The sequence below is a fragment of the Telmatherina bonti genome (genome assembly GCF_933228915.1).
Source record: "Telmatherina bonti genome assembly, chromosome: 13".
NCBI classification, from domain to species: domain Eukaryota; kingdom Metazoa; phylum Chordata; class Actinopteri; order Atheriniformes; family Telmatherinidae; genus Telmatherina; species Telmatherina bonti.
In genome coordinates this window covers 12,571,962-12,589,689 of record NC_136611.1, presented here as the reverse complement: position 1 = coordinate 12,589,689, position 17,728 = coordinate 12,571,962, and the positions used below count along the sequence as shown (strand labels likewise).

Genomic DNA, 17,728 nt, shown 5'->3' with positions numbered 1-17,728 from the left:
CATGGGGGGAAAACAGCAATAAGACAAAATAGGTGCAGTAATCTTTTATCAAAGTGGGTCTCTGAATTTCAGGCACAGGAATTCTCTGTGGCATAATGTGATCCAGCTTGGGAAGAAAGTGGAAAATGCCTACAGGCTAAAACAACTAATGAATACTTACACTGAGATGTCTGGTGCAGCACATGTCTGTAGTGGGCAGCTACTGCATGAGCAGAGTAGTGAAGCATGTCTGAGGGTGTTGCACAAAATTCACATTTTATCAAAAAATTTTGTGTACCCAAAATTTAACCGTATACATATATATATTTAACTATATTATATTTAACTATATATATATATATATATATATATATATATATATATATATATATATATATATATATATATATATATATATATAATTTTATTTATTTATTTATTTTTTGTCTTGTCCAGCATTTAAGCAGGCAAAATGGATTTTCTGGATGCTATATTCTGCTGGGCAATTCTACTTTGCCAAGGGAAGCATTATAGATAAAATGCTCCCCTTGATATTCTGGATTTTAATTTCATTTTTCTATTTATTTTGCACAATTGTTTGTATTACAAAGTTTGTACCGCTGGACCGGACCGGACAGGACAGAAGAGGGACAGAAAGAGAATCAAAAAGCAGAGAAAACAGAAAACAACTTGTAGAGAGAAAGAGAGACAGAGAGAAAAAAAGATTGAAAAAGAGAACAACCTACATACATTTGCGTGTATATAAGCACACATACACACCCACTTATATATACACACATCCATACACCTATACACACTGGAGTACACTTATACATGTTCCCCCTGCGGGGAAAGGAAATTAATTTAAATGATTAAAAAAAAAAATTTATTATTTATTTTAGTTTTTTAAAAAGAAATTAATCGGAAATTAAACATTAAGAATTACTCTTTTAAAAACTTTTTGTTTTATGTATATATATATATATATATATATATATATATATATATATATATATATATATATATATATATATATATATATATAATTTTTTTTTTACATTATTAAATCTTAAATGTCTGGTGCAGCACATGTTTGTAGTGGGCATTTAAGATTTAATTTAAAATATTAATTTAAAAAAATGTAAAAACATTTTTTTACATTTTTTGATTAATTTCTTTTTTTTTTTTAAAACTAAAGAAAATTATTTTTTTTTAAAAATTTATTAAAAAAACAAAAACAAATGAAAAAACTACTTGGCATGAATTTCCCTCTGGGATCAATTAAGTATTTTTCCATTTAATTAAAGTATCAAGTGTTGCAGAAGTAAAATGAATACCTTTATGTACTTGTGTTATTTATTATGTTATATACTATATTTTCCTCTGAATGCTGAGGATGAAAGCGCCTTCATACCTGGCGCTTGTTGAGTTTCCACTCCATGCCGCTAGAGGGAGACAGATTCTTTTTGGCATCAAATATTGTGGCTAATCATCGCCAGCAAGTTTGCCCTGAGAGGAAGTAGCCCAAAAAGTTATGTGTGATACCCAAGCGACTGAGAAAAGGCCACACTTACAGGGAGATTGAACGTGTATTTTTTGTCATTACACGTACATTCAAGCCGCGACGCAAAAGAAAAAGAGTTGAGGGAACGGCATATTTCAATCTCCACTCAGATGCTCTTTTGAGAGTTTCGGCTGACAACAAGCAGTCATGTCTGAGAATTTTGACCGAGCTCCGGGGGCAGGGCGAGCCCGTCATGTCCCAGCAGAACCAGGGTTTGGTGCTAACGCAGAGGAAAGTGACTCCACAAGCAAACTTTTCAACCAAAGGGAACCTCTGAGACAGCCGCGAACATCACAGCCTTTTGCTGAAAGCAACACTGGCTCGGTTGGGGGAGGTAGGGAGCTAACTGAGCTACGGTGGCTAGCTACTTTCAGATTTGATTGTATCAAGACGTTGTTGGTTGACAGGGGTCACTTGGGGACATATCTGTGTTGATCTATGGGAATAACATTTCATCTGGTTGATAACTCATCTGCGAAGCGTTTTAAGTTGCCCTTTTAACCTAATCATAACATATTAGTAGCTAGCTAGTTGCTAAATGTCTATTACATTAGCTATTGATTCCTTTTACTACGCTTGCTTGTTGCTCTTGTCATTTCATATGAGCCAACGCAGCTCCCCAAAAAAGCTCCTGCTCAGGTGTCATATTTATTTATGTGTCTAGAATAAGGTCACATAGCTAGAAGGTCTCTGTGACGCTAACATCAGGTGAATCTAGATTTTAGGGGTGGGAAAATCAAATAGAAAAATCGGAAATCTGGATTTTTTTTCTTCACAATTTCACAAATCGATTTTTTTTGTTGTTGTTAAAATTTTTGTCATAATTGTTTTATATTTATCTTTTTACTTGTCTTCTTGGGCATTATAGCAGCAGAATGATGGTCTGACTACTGCATTGTTTTTTTCCTCAATGAAATGAAGAAAAATGAAAAAAAAAAGTTTTATACTTTTTTTTTTTTTTTAATCTAAAAAAATCTGCAATCCCTGAGAATTGCAATTTAAATCAAATCAGCACCCAAAAAAATCTGAATCGAATCAGAACAAAAGCATATTGTCACACCCCTTGTAGATTTATTGTAGCTACGTGGATAAATGAAGACTGAGTCAAGGTTACCTAATTCTTATGTTTACACCACTATGATTACAAATACCTCCTGATTTCACAAACTTGCCTGAAAAGTCTTACAGAAGGGTTTTGCTACATTAGAATAAACCAGGTCAAGTTGAAAATGGTGAAATGGTCTATATAAAAATCCATCACTGCAGTCAGACAATAAATGATGGTTTATGGATAGAAGAATATATAACTGAATGCCTTAGATTTTAAATGAATAAATAAAAGGATCTGAACTGTGGTACTGTTGTGTGTACTTAGGTGTTCTTCCTCAGTAAGTAAGCGTCTGGGAGTCCTCAGTTTGTAAATCAAGATGTAAGCAGGGGGCCACCACACACTTTGACACCAATGAGTCATGCAGGACTGGGACAGGTGATCGGTCATTACCAATCCCTGTTCTTTATGAGCCCTATAGGACAATGTTTTTATTATTATTTGCTGCTGGTCATTGGTATCAGACATATTCTGATTACAATTTTGTTAATTTTTTTTCAGCTTATTCCACTACTGCTGATTGGTTTACACATCATTTAAAATATGTAATGATTGTGAGTTGCGTGCTGTATTTTGAATTGATTTAACAAATTTCCAACTCCTAACTACATACTTGCTTTTTGACTGAGAGTAGATTTAAAAACCTATTTAAGTAAATTAAGTAAATTTTGTTTGAAATGATTATTTGTTACTCAGTTATTTTTCCTATTATTTGTTTTTATGAATTTTTAGCTGATGGGAACAAAATTAAGCTCATTTAGTGTCCCTTCTATTAAAGACCAAAAACCTCTTTTTTTCCAATTCTAGATGGTCAAAAACAAAGTAAACCCCAACAAAGTGCAACTCCAAACAATGACAGTACCTCCAAAGTGAGTTATGATGGGGATGCCTTGGTCAAGTCATCAAAACTTTCAGCTAGCGCTCCAGAATTTGTCCCATTTGGATTGAACCCATATGAAGTAAGTTAGATTTTTACATTTTCACAATTCAGATAGTGTATTTCTGTCATATATTTTTAGTTTATATTGTTTCTTTTGATAGCTTGAACAAGGAATTGCACCACCAGTGCATCAATGATTACTTACAGAAGTAATGTTAGGGTATGTCCTTTCATAGTCACAAGCGCAGTTTTTTTGTTTTTTTGTTTTTTTTTAACAGGACCCTGCTTATTATGATGACAGTGAAGGCTATTATAATGAACCGACATTGGCTGACATGGTCACAGACTTCCTCGGTCACCTGAGCTCCTCCCCAGCATCCTTTGAGTCTGATATTGAATATATAGCTGCCATGCTCAACTCGTGGGTTACCACTGAAGAGTTGTTACACGAACTGGTGGAACTGATCTACACAAAGGTATGGTTTACGCTTTTGTCATACTTGTCTAAATACTGTACCTTTATTTCATACGAGTATACCTGAATTGATGTGATCAAACATACTTACATGAGGTATCCAGCTGGTGAGGTTTTGTTTTCATTGCAGTCCACTGCCATTCCAAACTTCTCTTACACTGGCGCCAGGCTTTGCAACTACTTGTCTCATCATCTCACTGTCAGCCCTCCAAGTGGCAACTTTCGCCAACTGCTCTTGCAACGGTAATCCTGCTTCCATTTTCAGCTAAAATTTGATGTATGTTTGAATCAGATTGAGATTAAATCTTAAAATGAATGGCTCTCACATTCTAATAAGAGAAGCAATCATTTACACAACCAGTCTAAACAGTAATAAAAGGCTGGGTTGAATGGCATTGTGAGATTACCTTTGTAAATTTTTTTTTTAGATGCAGAAAAGAATATGAACAAAGGGATGTAGCTGTTAAAGGAGACTCAGAGACGCAGAAGAACTTCCACTCCTTTGTGCTGTTTTTAGGAGAGCTTTTCTTGCATCTGGAGGTAAGACAGTGCTCTCAATCCCCTGTGGATGTAATTATATAGTTTTAAACAAGATTGTCAGGACAAGTTGCCTTTTTACTGCATTTGTACTTTCTTATTTGCATCATTAGCATCTCTTTTGAAAATTTATTTAAAAGGAATATACAACCCAGAATTACAAATAGTTGGGAAGCAGTGTGAAATGTGGATGCATTGGTTAGGAAACCATTTCCAGCCACTCTTTAACTGGTAATGGATACAAAAGACAAAATCAAACATTCAAACAGAGAAGTGTATGAGCAATCAATGTGTTTTATTATTTATTTATTTGATACCAGTAAAGGTTTCAAATGGTTACATGGGTGTTGCATAAATAGCAGGTTTTTTTTTTTAAAACAAAATGTTTTTCCATTCTTCTGTAATGCATGATTTTTGCTGTTTGTTATAAACATTTTTATTTTGTTTCATAATAGACCCACTTCAAAGTTGAGATGTTTCAGTATGGACTGAGTGTGTTTTGGCACGGTGTTGTTAATACAAGCAAAGTTTTCTTCTGGGAGAGGTAGTTTATATTGCAGCATATTTGGTGTCCAGCTCCGTTCCTTGAAGGCCACAATCCTGCAGGTTTTTCATGTACCCCTGTTCCAGAACACCTGACTCAAACTAATCAGTCGTTGTGCAGAACTTGATTGGCTGTTTGGTCTGTTTAATGTAAGCCATGGTGATGAAACAGGGATGCTTCAAACCTGCAGGACAGCCCCTTCGAAGACCAACTTTGGACGCCCCAGGTCTAAGTCCTGTTGTCACTGTTGCCTTCACAGATGTAATTGTCTAATGTTAAGCGAGATGGTTTGTGTCCAGAAGACATCTATAATTTTTAAAAGTAATTTCAGTGCTGATCAGTTGCTTTGCTATGGAAAGAAAGGCATTTTTTTCTCCATGTTTGGAGCTCATAAACACCAGAATAACCCTTAAAACAATGTCAGTCACTTATTTTTATGACCTTGGTGATGGAGGTTATGTTTTCGCTGATGTTTTTAATCTGTCTGCTTGCTTTTTTGTTTGTCTGTCAACAACTTTACTCAAAAACTACTGAACAGTTTTTAAGGATTCTTTATAAGTCCAGACAGGGTCATTAACTCCACAATAAATAGGCAGGATGTTTGGTCAATAAATACAGGAGAAGTTCCCGACAGATTTTTATAAGTTATGAAAGGTAGATATGGATCCTGGGTAAATTCTGGATACTACGATCCAGAACAAGAAAAACTACTGGATCTTTGGAAGTTTCATTACTGCAAGAGAACAAAATAAGACATCACGATACAACAAACGCCACACTATAGCCAAGACGAAGTGGATTCATTAGCAATGTATCTGGGAATCTAGTAGTGTAAACGTATGAAATGAATGTCGGACTGTTAGATTGGGGTGGAAATGAGCGGCTTGGCAGAGCTCTGTGTTTTCAGAGTAATTTTCTAGTTTTTACTGTTAACAATTCTCTTTTTGTAGATAAAGAGTGGGAAAGGTCCTCCAAACAGAGCAGATATCCTCTTCACTGCTCTGAAAGACCTCTTAGACAGTCTGCTCTCCAATCCTGTGGATGAAAATCTCATTTGTGCTGTCAAACTGCTAAAGGTATCAAAATTCACTTTTCTTATTTACACAATTTGATGTTGAGAGTTTTGCTATGAAAACTGGCTTTCCAGGTAATCACAGGAATTTTTTGTATTCCCAGATGACAGGATCTGTCCTTGATGATACATGGAAAAAGAGTGGAAAACGAGACATGGAAGAACTGATCCAGAGAATAGAAACTGTTCTGTTAGATGCTACCTGCAGCAGGTGTGACTCAGTGCATCCAGTTGCAATTTAACATTTTTCTTCATACGCAATATTTTAAAAAAATCATCCTTCAGAAGTCAGACGGAATCTCGATATTAACTTGCATTTCTTTTCTCTTCTTTAGAAATGTGAAACAGATGCTCCTGAAACTGGTGGAGCTGAGATCCAGCGACTGGGGCAGAGTCCGCGGTGCTGCTGCAGCCAGTAACGCCACACCAGAAAATGACCCAAACTATTTCATGGTCAGTATGTGTGTCAGGCTCCTCGGTTTTTATTCTGTTTGATTGTATTTTATTTTGTCTTGTTCAGCATCTTTCTTTGCACGAGTGTTTTCTCAACACACGCCTTTTTATCCACTCAGAACGAACCTACGTTCTACACGGAAGATGGTACACCTTTTACAGCAGCAGACCCCGGTGAGTTCACATGTAAAGCTAATGTCAAAAATGTTTTGTACATAAACGATGCACAGAGAAGCATCTCAGTGGTGGTGAAAATGCTGATTTTTTTTCTTTCAAGGAAAAGTAGCATTATTACTACATTTCTTTATAGATGCCTTTTTCTTCAAATAATTTAAAAGCAAAATATTTGAAATTTGGATGTAAATTTAACCCCTTAACCAGCGGGGACTACATCTGAGTTGTTTTTATTTATTTTTTTAAATGAAAAGTCGTGGACAATCTGTTAAACGTTTTGTATTTCAATACTACAGTAGTATTGAAATATGGTATCAGTGCTATGCTATGGTATAAATGCTTTTCTGATACAGTAATAATATATGTTAGCTGTATCTGTTCATGATCCACAAGAACTGTGACGGACCTCTCTTCTGGCACTTTAAAACAAACAAATTAAAAAATAAAAACAAAAAAAACCCACTTGTTTTTGCACAAGACTGTGTCATCTTTAAAACGGCCTGGGGGCTGGCCCCGCTGGTTAAGGGGTTAAATCATGTTAAATCACAGGTTTAATTTGGGGGGGGATTGGCTTGTTTTAACATAATTTGAGATGTTTTATTTTTATTCAGTTTAAATAATAATGGGATTTGTACTTTTTTGTCATAAAGCCAATTTAAATGTGAAGTAAGTATATTTTAAAATGGTTTTACTCCTCATAATCAATGCTTTCCCTGGGCTGCAGGCAATATGATATTCATTCATTCGAATGTACCTGCAGAAAATGAGCTGCTAGTATTTTGGCTTGATTGTAACTTCTTCGCCGTCAGCAGTAAAACTTGTAGTCTTGTATTTTTGCCACCTTTAAGATTTTTAGATATTTTTGGCCTTTACACATCTGGGATCGACATCCGTGTCTTTTTGATATTTACAGCATTTATAGACAGATTTGTCAGGTGTTATCTTTTTTTGTTGTTGTTGATTGTTTTTTGTTTTGTTATTGCTCTTCCAATCAAATAGTTGGCACAGCCATCTGTGTGTTCTGCCTCCTGTCTCACAAACAGTGTGACCGATAAGAAAACTAAATTTATCCTGGTTTCAGAACAACTAGACCATTAGCTTTAATTGTAAGTCGCTTTGGATAAAAGCATCTGCTAAATGACTGTAGAATAGAATAGAATTGAACCTTTTTTCATTATTATTATAGATACATTTTATTACATGTTGTAATGTTATTTTTAGATGCAAACAATGCAGACTTGATCCATCCTGGGGCTTTTCTGCAGTTCAATTATCTGCTGGAAAAAATGTGTTGATGTTCAAGTACCTGTTGTACCTGAATGAAAGTTGTTCTGCTTTCACAGAATATGCTGAAAAATACCAAGAGCTCCTGGAGAGACAAGACTATTTCCATGATATTTATGGAGAAAATGGAAATGAAGAGTAAGTACACATAGTAGATATGAAATGATCGCATATTTCATAAATTCTGTTCTTCTTTGTTCAGTCGCCTACTTTTCTAGTTGATTTATTACTATATGTTGCTCTCTTTAACACTTAAGTATCAAAACCAGATCAGTGTTTTTAACTAATTTATGTCTGATTGTTTTTACCGGTGTTTATCTCTTTGTCTGTTTGTTTGTGTTCAAGATAACTCAAAAAGTAATAGATGGATTTTCATGAAATTTTCAGGAGTTGTTGGAAATGTGAAAAGGAAGAACTGATTTAATTTAGGTTGTGATCCAGATCACCGTTTGGTTCCAGGAATTTTTTAAGGGATTCTTTAACATTGTGACATAGGGCCGTTTTCAACATTTGTGCACGTAATGCCAACAAAAATGGTCGGAGCACTTTGGAGAAAAAAATACAGGACAAGCTTCCAACAGGTTGTAAAATATATTGAAGACTGATCCTGATAAAGGAATCATTCTGGATACTTTGATCCAGAATATGAAAAAATAGGGAACCTTTGGAGTTTTCATCATAGGAAGAAAAGAAATAATTACAATATGGGGAGATCTGTGGCCCTTGCTCTCCGAGTGCTTTTACTAGTTTGTTCCTGGAAACAAATCACTTTGATAGCCAAACTATTTGTGAACTAAAGATATTTTGGTGACTTTTTCAATTCAGTTCAGTTCAACTATATTTATATAGCATCAGATCACAGCAATGCCATCTCAAGACGCCTTACAGGTAGAGAAAAAAACATAATGAAAGCCAATTCATAATAGCCTATATAAGGAAACCAACAGATTGAGATGGAGGGTCCAACTCAGTCTCCCATCCTATCATTGCTATAGCAGCATAACTAAGGGATGCTAACCATCCCTAGCTATAGGACTTATCAAAAAGATAAGTCTTCAGCCTAGTCTTAAAGGTGGGGAGGGTGTCTGCTTCCCTAACACTAACTGGGAGCTTATTCCATAAGAGAGGGGCCTGATAACCAAAGGCTCTGCCTCCCGCTCGGCTATTTGAGACTCTAGGAACCACAAGTAAGCCTGCAGTCTGCGAACGAAGTACTCTGCTTGGTATATAACTATGGTATATGATTGGTATATGAACTATGAGGTCTTTGATATATAGTGGTGCCTGGTTGTGGAGGGCTTTATATGTAAGGAGAAGGATTTTTAATTCTATTCTAGATTCAACAGGCAGCCAATGAAGAGAGGCTAAAACTGGAGAAATATGATCTCTCCTGCTGGTTCTGGTCAGGACTCTGGCTGCAGAATTCTGGATCAGCTGAAGGCTTTTCAGGGCATATTTAGGACCGCCCAGTAATAGAGAGTTACAGTAATCTCGTCTCGAAGTAACAAAAGCGTGAACCAGTTTTTCTGCATCACTCTGAGACAGAATGTCCCTAGTTTTGGCTATATTACGTATGCAAGCATTATATAAGCATTCGCAAACAAAAAATAAATACGTTCATTCTGACTCTGCTGTCAAAACGATCATATGAGCTTATAATTGCTTTATATTAGAATGTAGAGCACAATCATGATACTGGCACATCTTTGGTCATATGATTGTATGGTAACCTCAGCAGACAAGTCACATGACAGCGTCTGACCTGTGGGCCCCTGAGCAGGGCAAATGTGTATGAGTGGCCCACAATGCAACAGTGGTGACCAGGGCCTCTGATTCGGTTTAGTCAGCAGTTGGGTGTGAAAGAGGGCTTAACTCTTTCCCCCCCTCAGGGCTGTTTGTGTTTGTCTGTGTGTGTAAGAGAGAGTGGTTTTTTTATGTGTCCACTCCAATGACAAGTACATCCACATGTTGTAATCTGCATAAATCATCAAAAAACCTTCTTCTGAAAAGTGTCTGGGAGAAAAGTCAAAGCGTTTTGTGTTAATCTGACCCACTGTGTTGCGTTCACAGATACGACTTCGAGGATGAGATGGAGCCGGAGATGGCGGAAGCCTTTGAGAACTTTTGTTTAGAATCAGAGAGGAAACGGCAGCAATGACATGAGTGAAGATCGGCGTGACTCAACGGACATATACTGTAGTTTCCCCTCTCATTTTGCTGGAATGTTGACAAGCAAAGGAAACTAGCTTTGGATAGACTGAGACTTTTTCTTTTTACTGCAAACAAGCCTTTTAACAAAAAGCTGTTCATTGTTGCACTTCTGACACCTTTTTTCAGTCAGTGTTGATTTAAAAAAACGGGACAATCAGTTGCAAAACTGTTCAAAATGTTCAGCTTTTTTTTTCCTCCTCTCTTTTTCTTTTTTTTTTTTTCCTAACATGGGAATTGTTTTGGATTTCTTCCTGAAGCTTGTTTCTTTTTAACCTAAACAAAATGTAACGAGGGAAATGGTGTGCTGTGGATTTTTTTTCTAGTTATTTACAGGAAGACAGGTTTGTTTAATCAAATACATGCATCATATTTTTTAAAATGGTAGCAAATACCCCTCATACATTACAGGCCAAAAACAAACTTCCAGAAGTGTTAAGATTATGTAAATTACACTGTAAGATAGGTGAGATGTTTGTTGTACTACATATCTACAGTCACTACAAATACGGCATAGCCCTTATCACCACAGCTGTGATACCGACTTCATGCCATGTTGACCATATTAAAGACAATAACTGAAGCTTTTGTCTGGATAGATTTCACTCAGGTGGGTTCAGGATCTCTGTGAACAGTGTGCAGTTAAAACACTTTGTATAAAACTTGTACAAATAGGTAAATTCATTTGCAAACTGGAATGTGAAATAAAGCAGTTTTGTTTTTGGTTTTTTGCAATCTCTGGCATATAAAGTTATAATTTTAAAATTTCTAAAACTCTCACAATGCAGTTAGTCTAAATCAATAAACTTTCTTTTTTTTTTTTTTTTTTTTTTCCTTCATTTCTCTGATAAACACATCTTGCAGGTCAGGGTGGCGCAGCTCAGCTGCACAACAGATTCATTGTCCCGAGACTGAAAGACTGTTTAGCAGCAATCCACAGAACTCATTAAAAAGAATGTTTTATAGTTTGTAAATATTATTTATAGTACTGTTTGCCTGCAATAAATTCTTTATAATGTGAGATTTTTTTTTTTGTGAGACCCTTTTCTGTGTTAAGAGACCTAAAGTGAGCTGCATGTTAGATTTTTATATGGAGCTGCAAAAGGTACTGGTCCATATTTATGCCAGGTTTAAATACGGTCTACAATTGTATTTCTATTTACAGGAATCTGTCATTGTGGTATTTCTCATCAGTCAAGCAAACAGCTGACTCAGTTGTATCTTAAGCGCAAGCTGTATGTCTAAGGACAGGACCAGACTTGGTTTGTTTTCTGAACAAACTCTGCCATCAACTGGTAACTGTGTGTGTTTGCAGTGCTGTCCACACAAATTAGTACACTATTTTTCATCCCTGTGTTATGTTTGATCAAGTCAATCATCATCTGCTACCATTAGTCACGATGATATAAAATAATGTACTGCTCAAGAGAATTTATAGTAAATATTGTTTTATGTGCTGTTTTTGGTTAACTGCCACATGAAGAGTTAATGTTAATTTAGTTTTCAGATTTTAGAAACACAAACGATTCTGCTGGCAGCAATTGCAACAATTATGAAATCTGTAATCACTGCCAACTTTAGAAGATGTATCTTCCTGCACCAGGTTGGATCCTTTTTCAAAATGTTGTTAGAAACATTCCTCTTAAGTTCATAAAGGCATGATAGCATCACACAGTTGCTGCAGATGTGTCCATTGGATCCCAAAGGTCATCTCCTGGATTGAAATGAGAACTTGAGGCCATTAGTGCAGTAAGCTTGAGATGATTTAAAGTAGCCAACAGAATATGGGTACCCTGTGTCTCTAAAGGGCTGGATGTGGTCAGCAATAATATTCAACACTGTTTATTTTAACACCATGTTTAATTGGTACTAAGGACCCAGAATGTTGCAAGAAAATGTCCCACACTTCATTACACAACCACCACTGGCTTGAAATGGTGATCCAAGGCACAATGGATCCGTTCCCTCCATAGATTACTTAAGGAACAAATGAGAAGCCGCAGCGGTTGCCTCCTCTCGCTACACTGCAGAACGGAGCATTTCAGTAGATCTGTCTGTCTGTCCGTCCATCAGATCATGCAACATTTTTCCAATCTTCTATTGTCCAATTTAGTGAACCTGTTCAAATTGCAACCTAAATTCCCTGTTCTTCCCTGACAGTAACAATTCTGTGTCCTGTTTTGATTTTAGCAATAGTATTCTGCATGCCTTGGTTCTAACCAGTTGTGTTTTGAGTTTCTGTTGCCTATCTATCCTCTTCCACCAGTCTGCCCATTCTCCTCTCATATTATGTTTTGTCCAGACAGGTGCTGCTCATTGATTATCCTCTTCTTTTTTTTTTCCGAACCATTCACTTTAAATCTTAGGTTGTGTGTGAAAATCCCAGCAAATAAGTAGTTTGTGACATACTCAGACCAAGCAGTTTGGCACCAACAACATACCATGTTCAAATTCATTCACATTCCCCCCCCCCAATTTCGATGCTCAGTTTGAACTTAAAGAAGGTGTCTTGACCAAACAAAAAAACTAAATGACTAAAAGCATTGGGTTGCCACAGTGTGATTGGCTAATTAGCTGGTTGTGCTAACAAGCAATTGAATAGGTCCCAATAAAGTGGCTGGTGAGTGTGAACAGTGACTGAACTACATTTATTTTAGTTCACTGATGTGCCATACCAGTAAAAATTTTGGGCAAAATGAGGAAGAAATGTGTGTAGTCATATATTGCTATAATTTCATATGTGACAGGAGCCTTAAACAGGGAATAAATTTAGCTGGGAATATTGTTTATCGGCAGGATTAAGTGAGTTGGTGCTCGCGCCAAGCAGGCGTTGAGTTAAAGTTACTGGAGGGCTGAAATGGTTTGTGAAGAGAAAAATAACATAAATCTCCTGGTGAAGGCTTGCATACAGGATAGAAAAATAAAATATTTACCTGACTAAAATCTGATGACATAAGGAAAAAGATTATTCCTTATCATTGTTGTTTGTCCATACAGAGAGAGTTAAAAAAAAAAAAAAAGTGGCATAAATATGACAGCAGTCATGTATGTGATCCCAAAGCAAGTAAGTATAAATGACTCATTCTAGAAGAAAGTTAGAATTTATTTTAGTAAAGGAATTACATACAAATAAAAACACAATTTTTGATGATATTTTGCATTTTCCTTTCATTGATCTTTAATTAATCTGCACCTTTAAGCTTCTTAAAATTTGAAATGATGATCAAATTGAGGGATTTTTTTCCCAGCATGATGAAAATAACAACAGAACCCCTGTTTACAGCTTGTAGGTTTTTTTTTTTTTTAAGTGGAATTACAATCAACTCAGTTTGATCTCTGCGGAAAAAGCACTTTTTTTTTCCTGTTTATGTTGCTACAATAAGTCCAAACACAAAGAACAAAGAACCTTGTAATGTCTGCTGAACTTGCCTTCTCTGTGACTTATTGACGTTACACAATTTGTTTTGTGTTGCAAGATAGAATTCAGGGTTCTGCCTCTTCATTGGCTCATGTTAGGAAAGTTGTCATGCACGCTTGGAATGGCCTTGAAGATTCTTCGTGGTTGCCTTCGTTGAGAGGAAAATAATGAGCAGTCCTATGATGGCCTTCCTTGAAGCTCAACAACACACCACAGATAATTTCCTGTAACAGAGAAACTCTTTTGTTTTCTACCTCTCAGCATCAACCATATGTTTAACTTGTAAAACTCATGAGTTTCCTTGAAGAATATTATATTTTGCAGTTTAGTTTTGTGTAGATTTCTTTAAACAGTCAGTGTCACAGTTCACTGATACATTCTTTGGACCCATTAATGAAAATACGTATCACACTGTAAGTGTTTAATTATAATTTCAATTTGTTTTTGTTTTTACCACATTGATCCACTGTACTTCAGAGTATAACAGTTTGCACTATAGTTAATTGTTCACATCTGCCAGTTGTTACAAACTGGAAACCACAAGCCTGCATCTAATTTATTGCCAACATGCAACTGTGGAGCTTATCCAGACCACAGAGTGATCAATGCATACCGTTTTTGCTGTACATTTCACATATGTGGTCTTTTTTAACACAAGAAAATAAGAACAAAAAGAATTTTGTTGAATAGGAAGTTTGAGTGGGGACCATAGTCAGCTGTGAGTCTGTTGAGAAAGTGTCTGGCTCACTGCTGATATCTCATCTGCAAACCGTTAGTTTCCAGACAACTGGCACAAAATTAAGGATCATCACTCTCACATTTGCAAAGGACTATATTTGTCACTTCTCTGTTGTATTACTGAAAAATAAAAACTATACTTGATCAAAAATAGTCATTTGACAGAGTAACTTCACCCGTCCACGTCACCGTACCAACATGTTTGTGTGCAGTCAATGAATTTTGAGCCCCTGTGAGCCAGCTGGATGTCATTCTGGCCCACAATGCAAACCAGGACTGGAGATTCCCATTGGTCAGCAGATGGGTGTGAAAGAGGGATTAGTACAGCGCTGCTATTCGCTCACCCAGTCCTGTAAGTCTGTTCATGTATGTGTTTAGTCAAGTCTTTATAAATCAGCAATCTATTTCATTCAGAATATCATTATTTACCATAAAATATGTCATATAAAAGAACATGTAGAAACATATAGAAGTGTGATTTGTGCTTCTTGTGTTATGTACATAATTATTCTGCTTTTTAATGTAATTTCATGAAAATGAAAACACAAGGAAATGGAAGAAGGAAGGAAATATCTGTGAAGTATATCACTGTACAGTTTGATATGTTTTATTATTTTTTCATAATGTTTTAATGTCTCTGATGTAATTAATAATCCTATCTGTGCATTAGTACAGTCTGTAATGTGCTGTTTAAAGCAGGGGTGGGGAATCTTGGCCCATGTCCTGAAAGATTTAAACATCTTCCTGTTCCAACACACCACATTCAAATGAATGAATCCATGTGCAGATCTCGATAAACTATTTGAACCATTTGATTTGAATCAGGTGTGCTGGACCAGGAAAACCTGCAGGATTCCAGCCCTCAAGGACCAGGGTCCCCCACCCCTAATCTAAAGTTTAATCTAAAGTTTAAGACATGGTGTATAAAACCCTAGAAGTTTATTTTCTTTTGTTTACAAAGACTGTAAAAGAAAAATCATAAAGCAAATGAAAAAATTGGCCTACGATGACAAAAGGTGTTTAAACATCCTGTCAAACAGGAAGTGATTTATAACCCTCCTCATCGGGGATTTTTTTTTTTTTTTTACAACATGCCCACAATGCTTTAGACATAAATGGCCAATAGGAAACACCACCACAGTCTCAGCTGTTTCAAGCTTGTTTCACATGATGTAAGACGGCTGTCTAAAACTTTTAGCACTGCTTTTAGTCAAGCAAATACAAATAAGGGCAAATGCAGGAATGTCAGATTTGCACATTTCTCCATTCGAGTCTCATCAGCAGCTATCCAAAATAGAAACCCAGCATTATCAGGATCTACACGTCACTTCCACACAACTGCTTGAACTTGGTCAGTTTGAGTGTTTTTTTCCAGCTCAGCTGATGACTTACGCCTGAGTCACAACTGAACAAACAGAGGAGGTGGAGAAGACATTAGCTGAGTTAAATAAGGGCTTTGAGTAAGGGGCAAACGTCTATGTCAGTGTTTTTGGACACTGGAATGGATTATATACAGGTTTTGTCTCCAAGCTGCCCCAGCTAGGTAAATGAGTTGCAGTATGCTGGGATTGCTTCAGGGATTCCAATACATATTATGATTTACCTCACTACTCCAGATCAAATGCTGTGGTGAATGCTTTTAATATATTTTTAGGCTTGTAACATAAAATAATTTGTGAGTTTATATATATGTAACTATAATTTAAGGTTTAATGTAGCCTGTGCTTTGTTATTAAACAGTCATTTCACAGGACACCAACCATTACCCTGAAATTCATTTATGGCACAAGAATTCATGAGAACTGACCGTGTGGCACAAGTAAGACTGAATTGTTGGATAATTAATGCACAAACTTCTCTACTTTTTGATACTGAAAGATCTCAATCAAGTATTTAAATCATAAACAGCAAATGATCCTAATTCTTGCTCTGAGCAGTTTTCCAACAGATTCTGGGTCTCTTAATGGAAAGCAAGGGTTGCAATAATGTGTCTGCTTAAAAGTAAACAACAGTAACACTACCTGTCTAATGATAAAAAAAAAAACAATAATACTGCGGTCATTTAAAGGTTGTCAGTTCATAAAAAGCAGCTCTGGTGATTGTAATTTAAAACAAGCATTTTGAATAAAATACCAGATAGTTTTAATTCCTGGTTGATCCTGAAAGATAATACTGGGAACCTCCCAGTGGGAAGGAAAATGATTATGATCGCACAAGTGCTTCCAGTTGCAAAAGAACTACTCCATGGATCTTTGTCATATTAATCTTTCCCAGATCTCCCACAATCCTTCCAAAGTCCTTCATTTGACCCTCCTTGCTTCTTAAATGCATGCATCGTTCAAATTCCACAACCCCCATTTACAATGAAGCCTTTTTGTTAAAAATATGGAGCCCGGTTTATGTCATGAGGGATATTTTCTCCAACTTTCTCAAAAACCATCAAAGATGAGCTACAAATGCAGTTAGAATCTGAACTGTGAAGTCTCTTTAGTACTAACACAGATACTATGAGTCGCCTGCTCACGCGACTAATGACATTTTGTAAAGTAATTCTCTCTGTTGAGCAACAAAGTCTGTCAAATTCTTTCCAAATTGTCTGGGAATGGCAGCACTGATTGAAATTTAATTTCTATTAACTCCATTGCCAGTGGCTTTCCTGAATGAAATATCTTACATCATTAATTGGTTTCCAGTCGAGGAAAGAAGCTTCTGGTTTGTATTACATAATATCTCATAATAAGGATTCTTTTGTTTGGGCTTCTTCTTGATATTTTAACCTCCCAAGACAGAGCTGTTGGCATAACCACAACTCACCACTTTACAATGAATACAGGCAATGTAGCCTTTATAATGATAAGGCTGAACTTATTGGACAAGTCTATTTGTTTATTTAGCATGTACTGATTTGAGCGTGGAGGAGCTTTGCTGTGAAGATTAAAGCAGATTTCAAATAAAGACATTGATCTTGGACTAGCTTGTCAATGAGTTTGTTGTTTTTTGTTTTGGTTTTTTTTTGTTTGGTTTTTTTAAAGGATGTACCTATTTAAAATCCAAAGACTTTACTGCAGGATCAGCCTGAAATGTTCTTACTTAAGTCTACTCAGACAAATTTGTTTTTCTATCTTTTTCTTCTTTCTTTCCTTCTTTATCTATTTATTCATCCTGAAATTCAGCCATTGATTGGATGATGTGGATGATACTTGGGTCGGACTTTGTTTATCAGCAGGTAAAAAGGAGTAGCTCGTGTCCTTATAGGGAAATCCATCCGGCGCGTCACCTCTGACTCGCCGTAGC

General features: G+C 36.2%; 1 protein-coding gene across 1 annotated transcript; it reads left to right on the top strand.

Annotated features, from left to right (window-relative positions):
• The first annotated feature begins 1,521 nt into the window (after positions 1-1,521).
• paip1 (poly(A) binding protein interacting protein 1) lies at positions 1,522-11,210 on the top strand. Its single transcript, XM_079252088.1, has 11 exons — positions 1,522-1,877; positions 3,459-3,610; positions 3,810-4,007; positions 4,137-4,249; positions 4,435-4,546; positions 6,038-6,163; positions 6,264-6,370; positions 6,495-6,612; positions 6,732-6,786; positions 8,130-8,208; positions 10,141-11,210. The coding sequence occupies exons 1-11, from the start codon at positions 1,691-1,693 to the stop codon at positions 10,226-10,228; spliced, it is 1,335 nt and encodes a 444-aa protein (XP_079108214.1). The 5' UTR covers positions 1,522-1,690; the 3' UTR covers positions 10,229-11,210.
• The last annotated feature ends 6,518 nt before the right edge of the window (positions 11,211-17,728 follow it).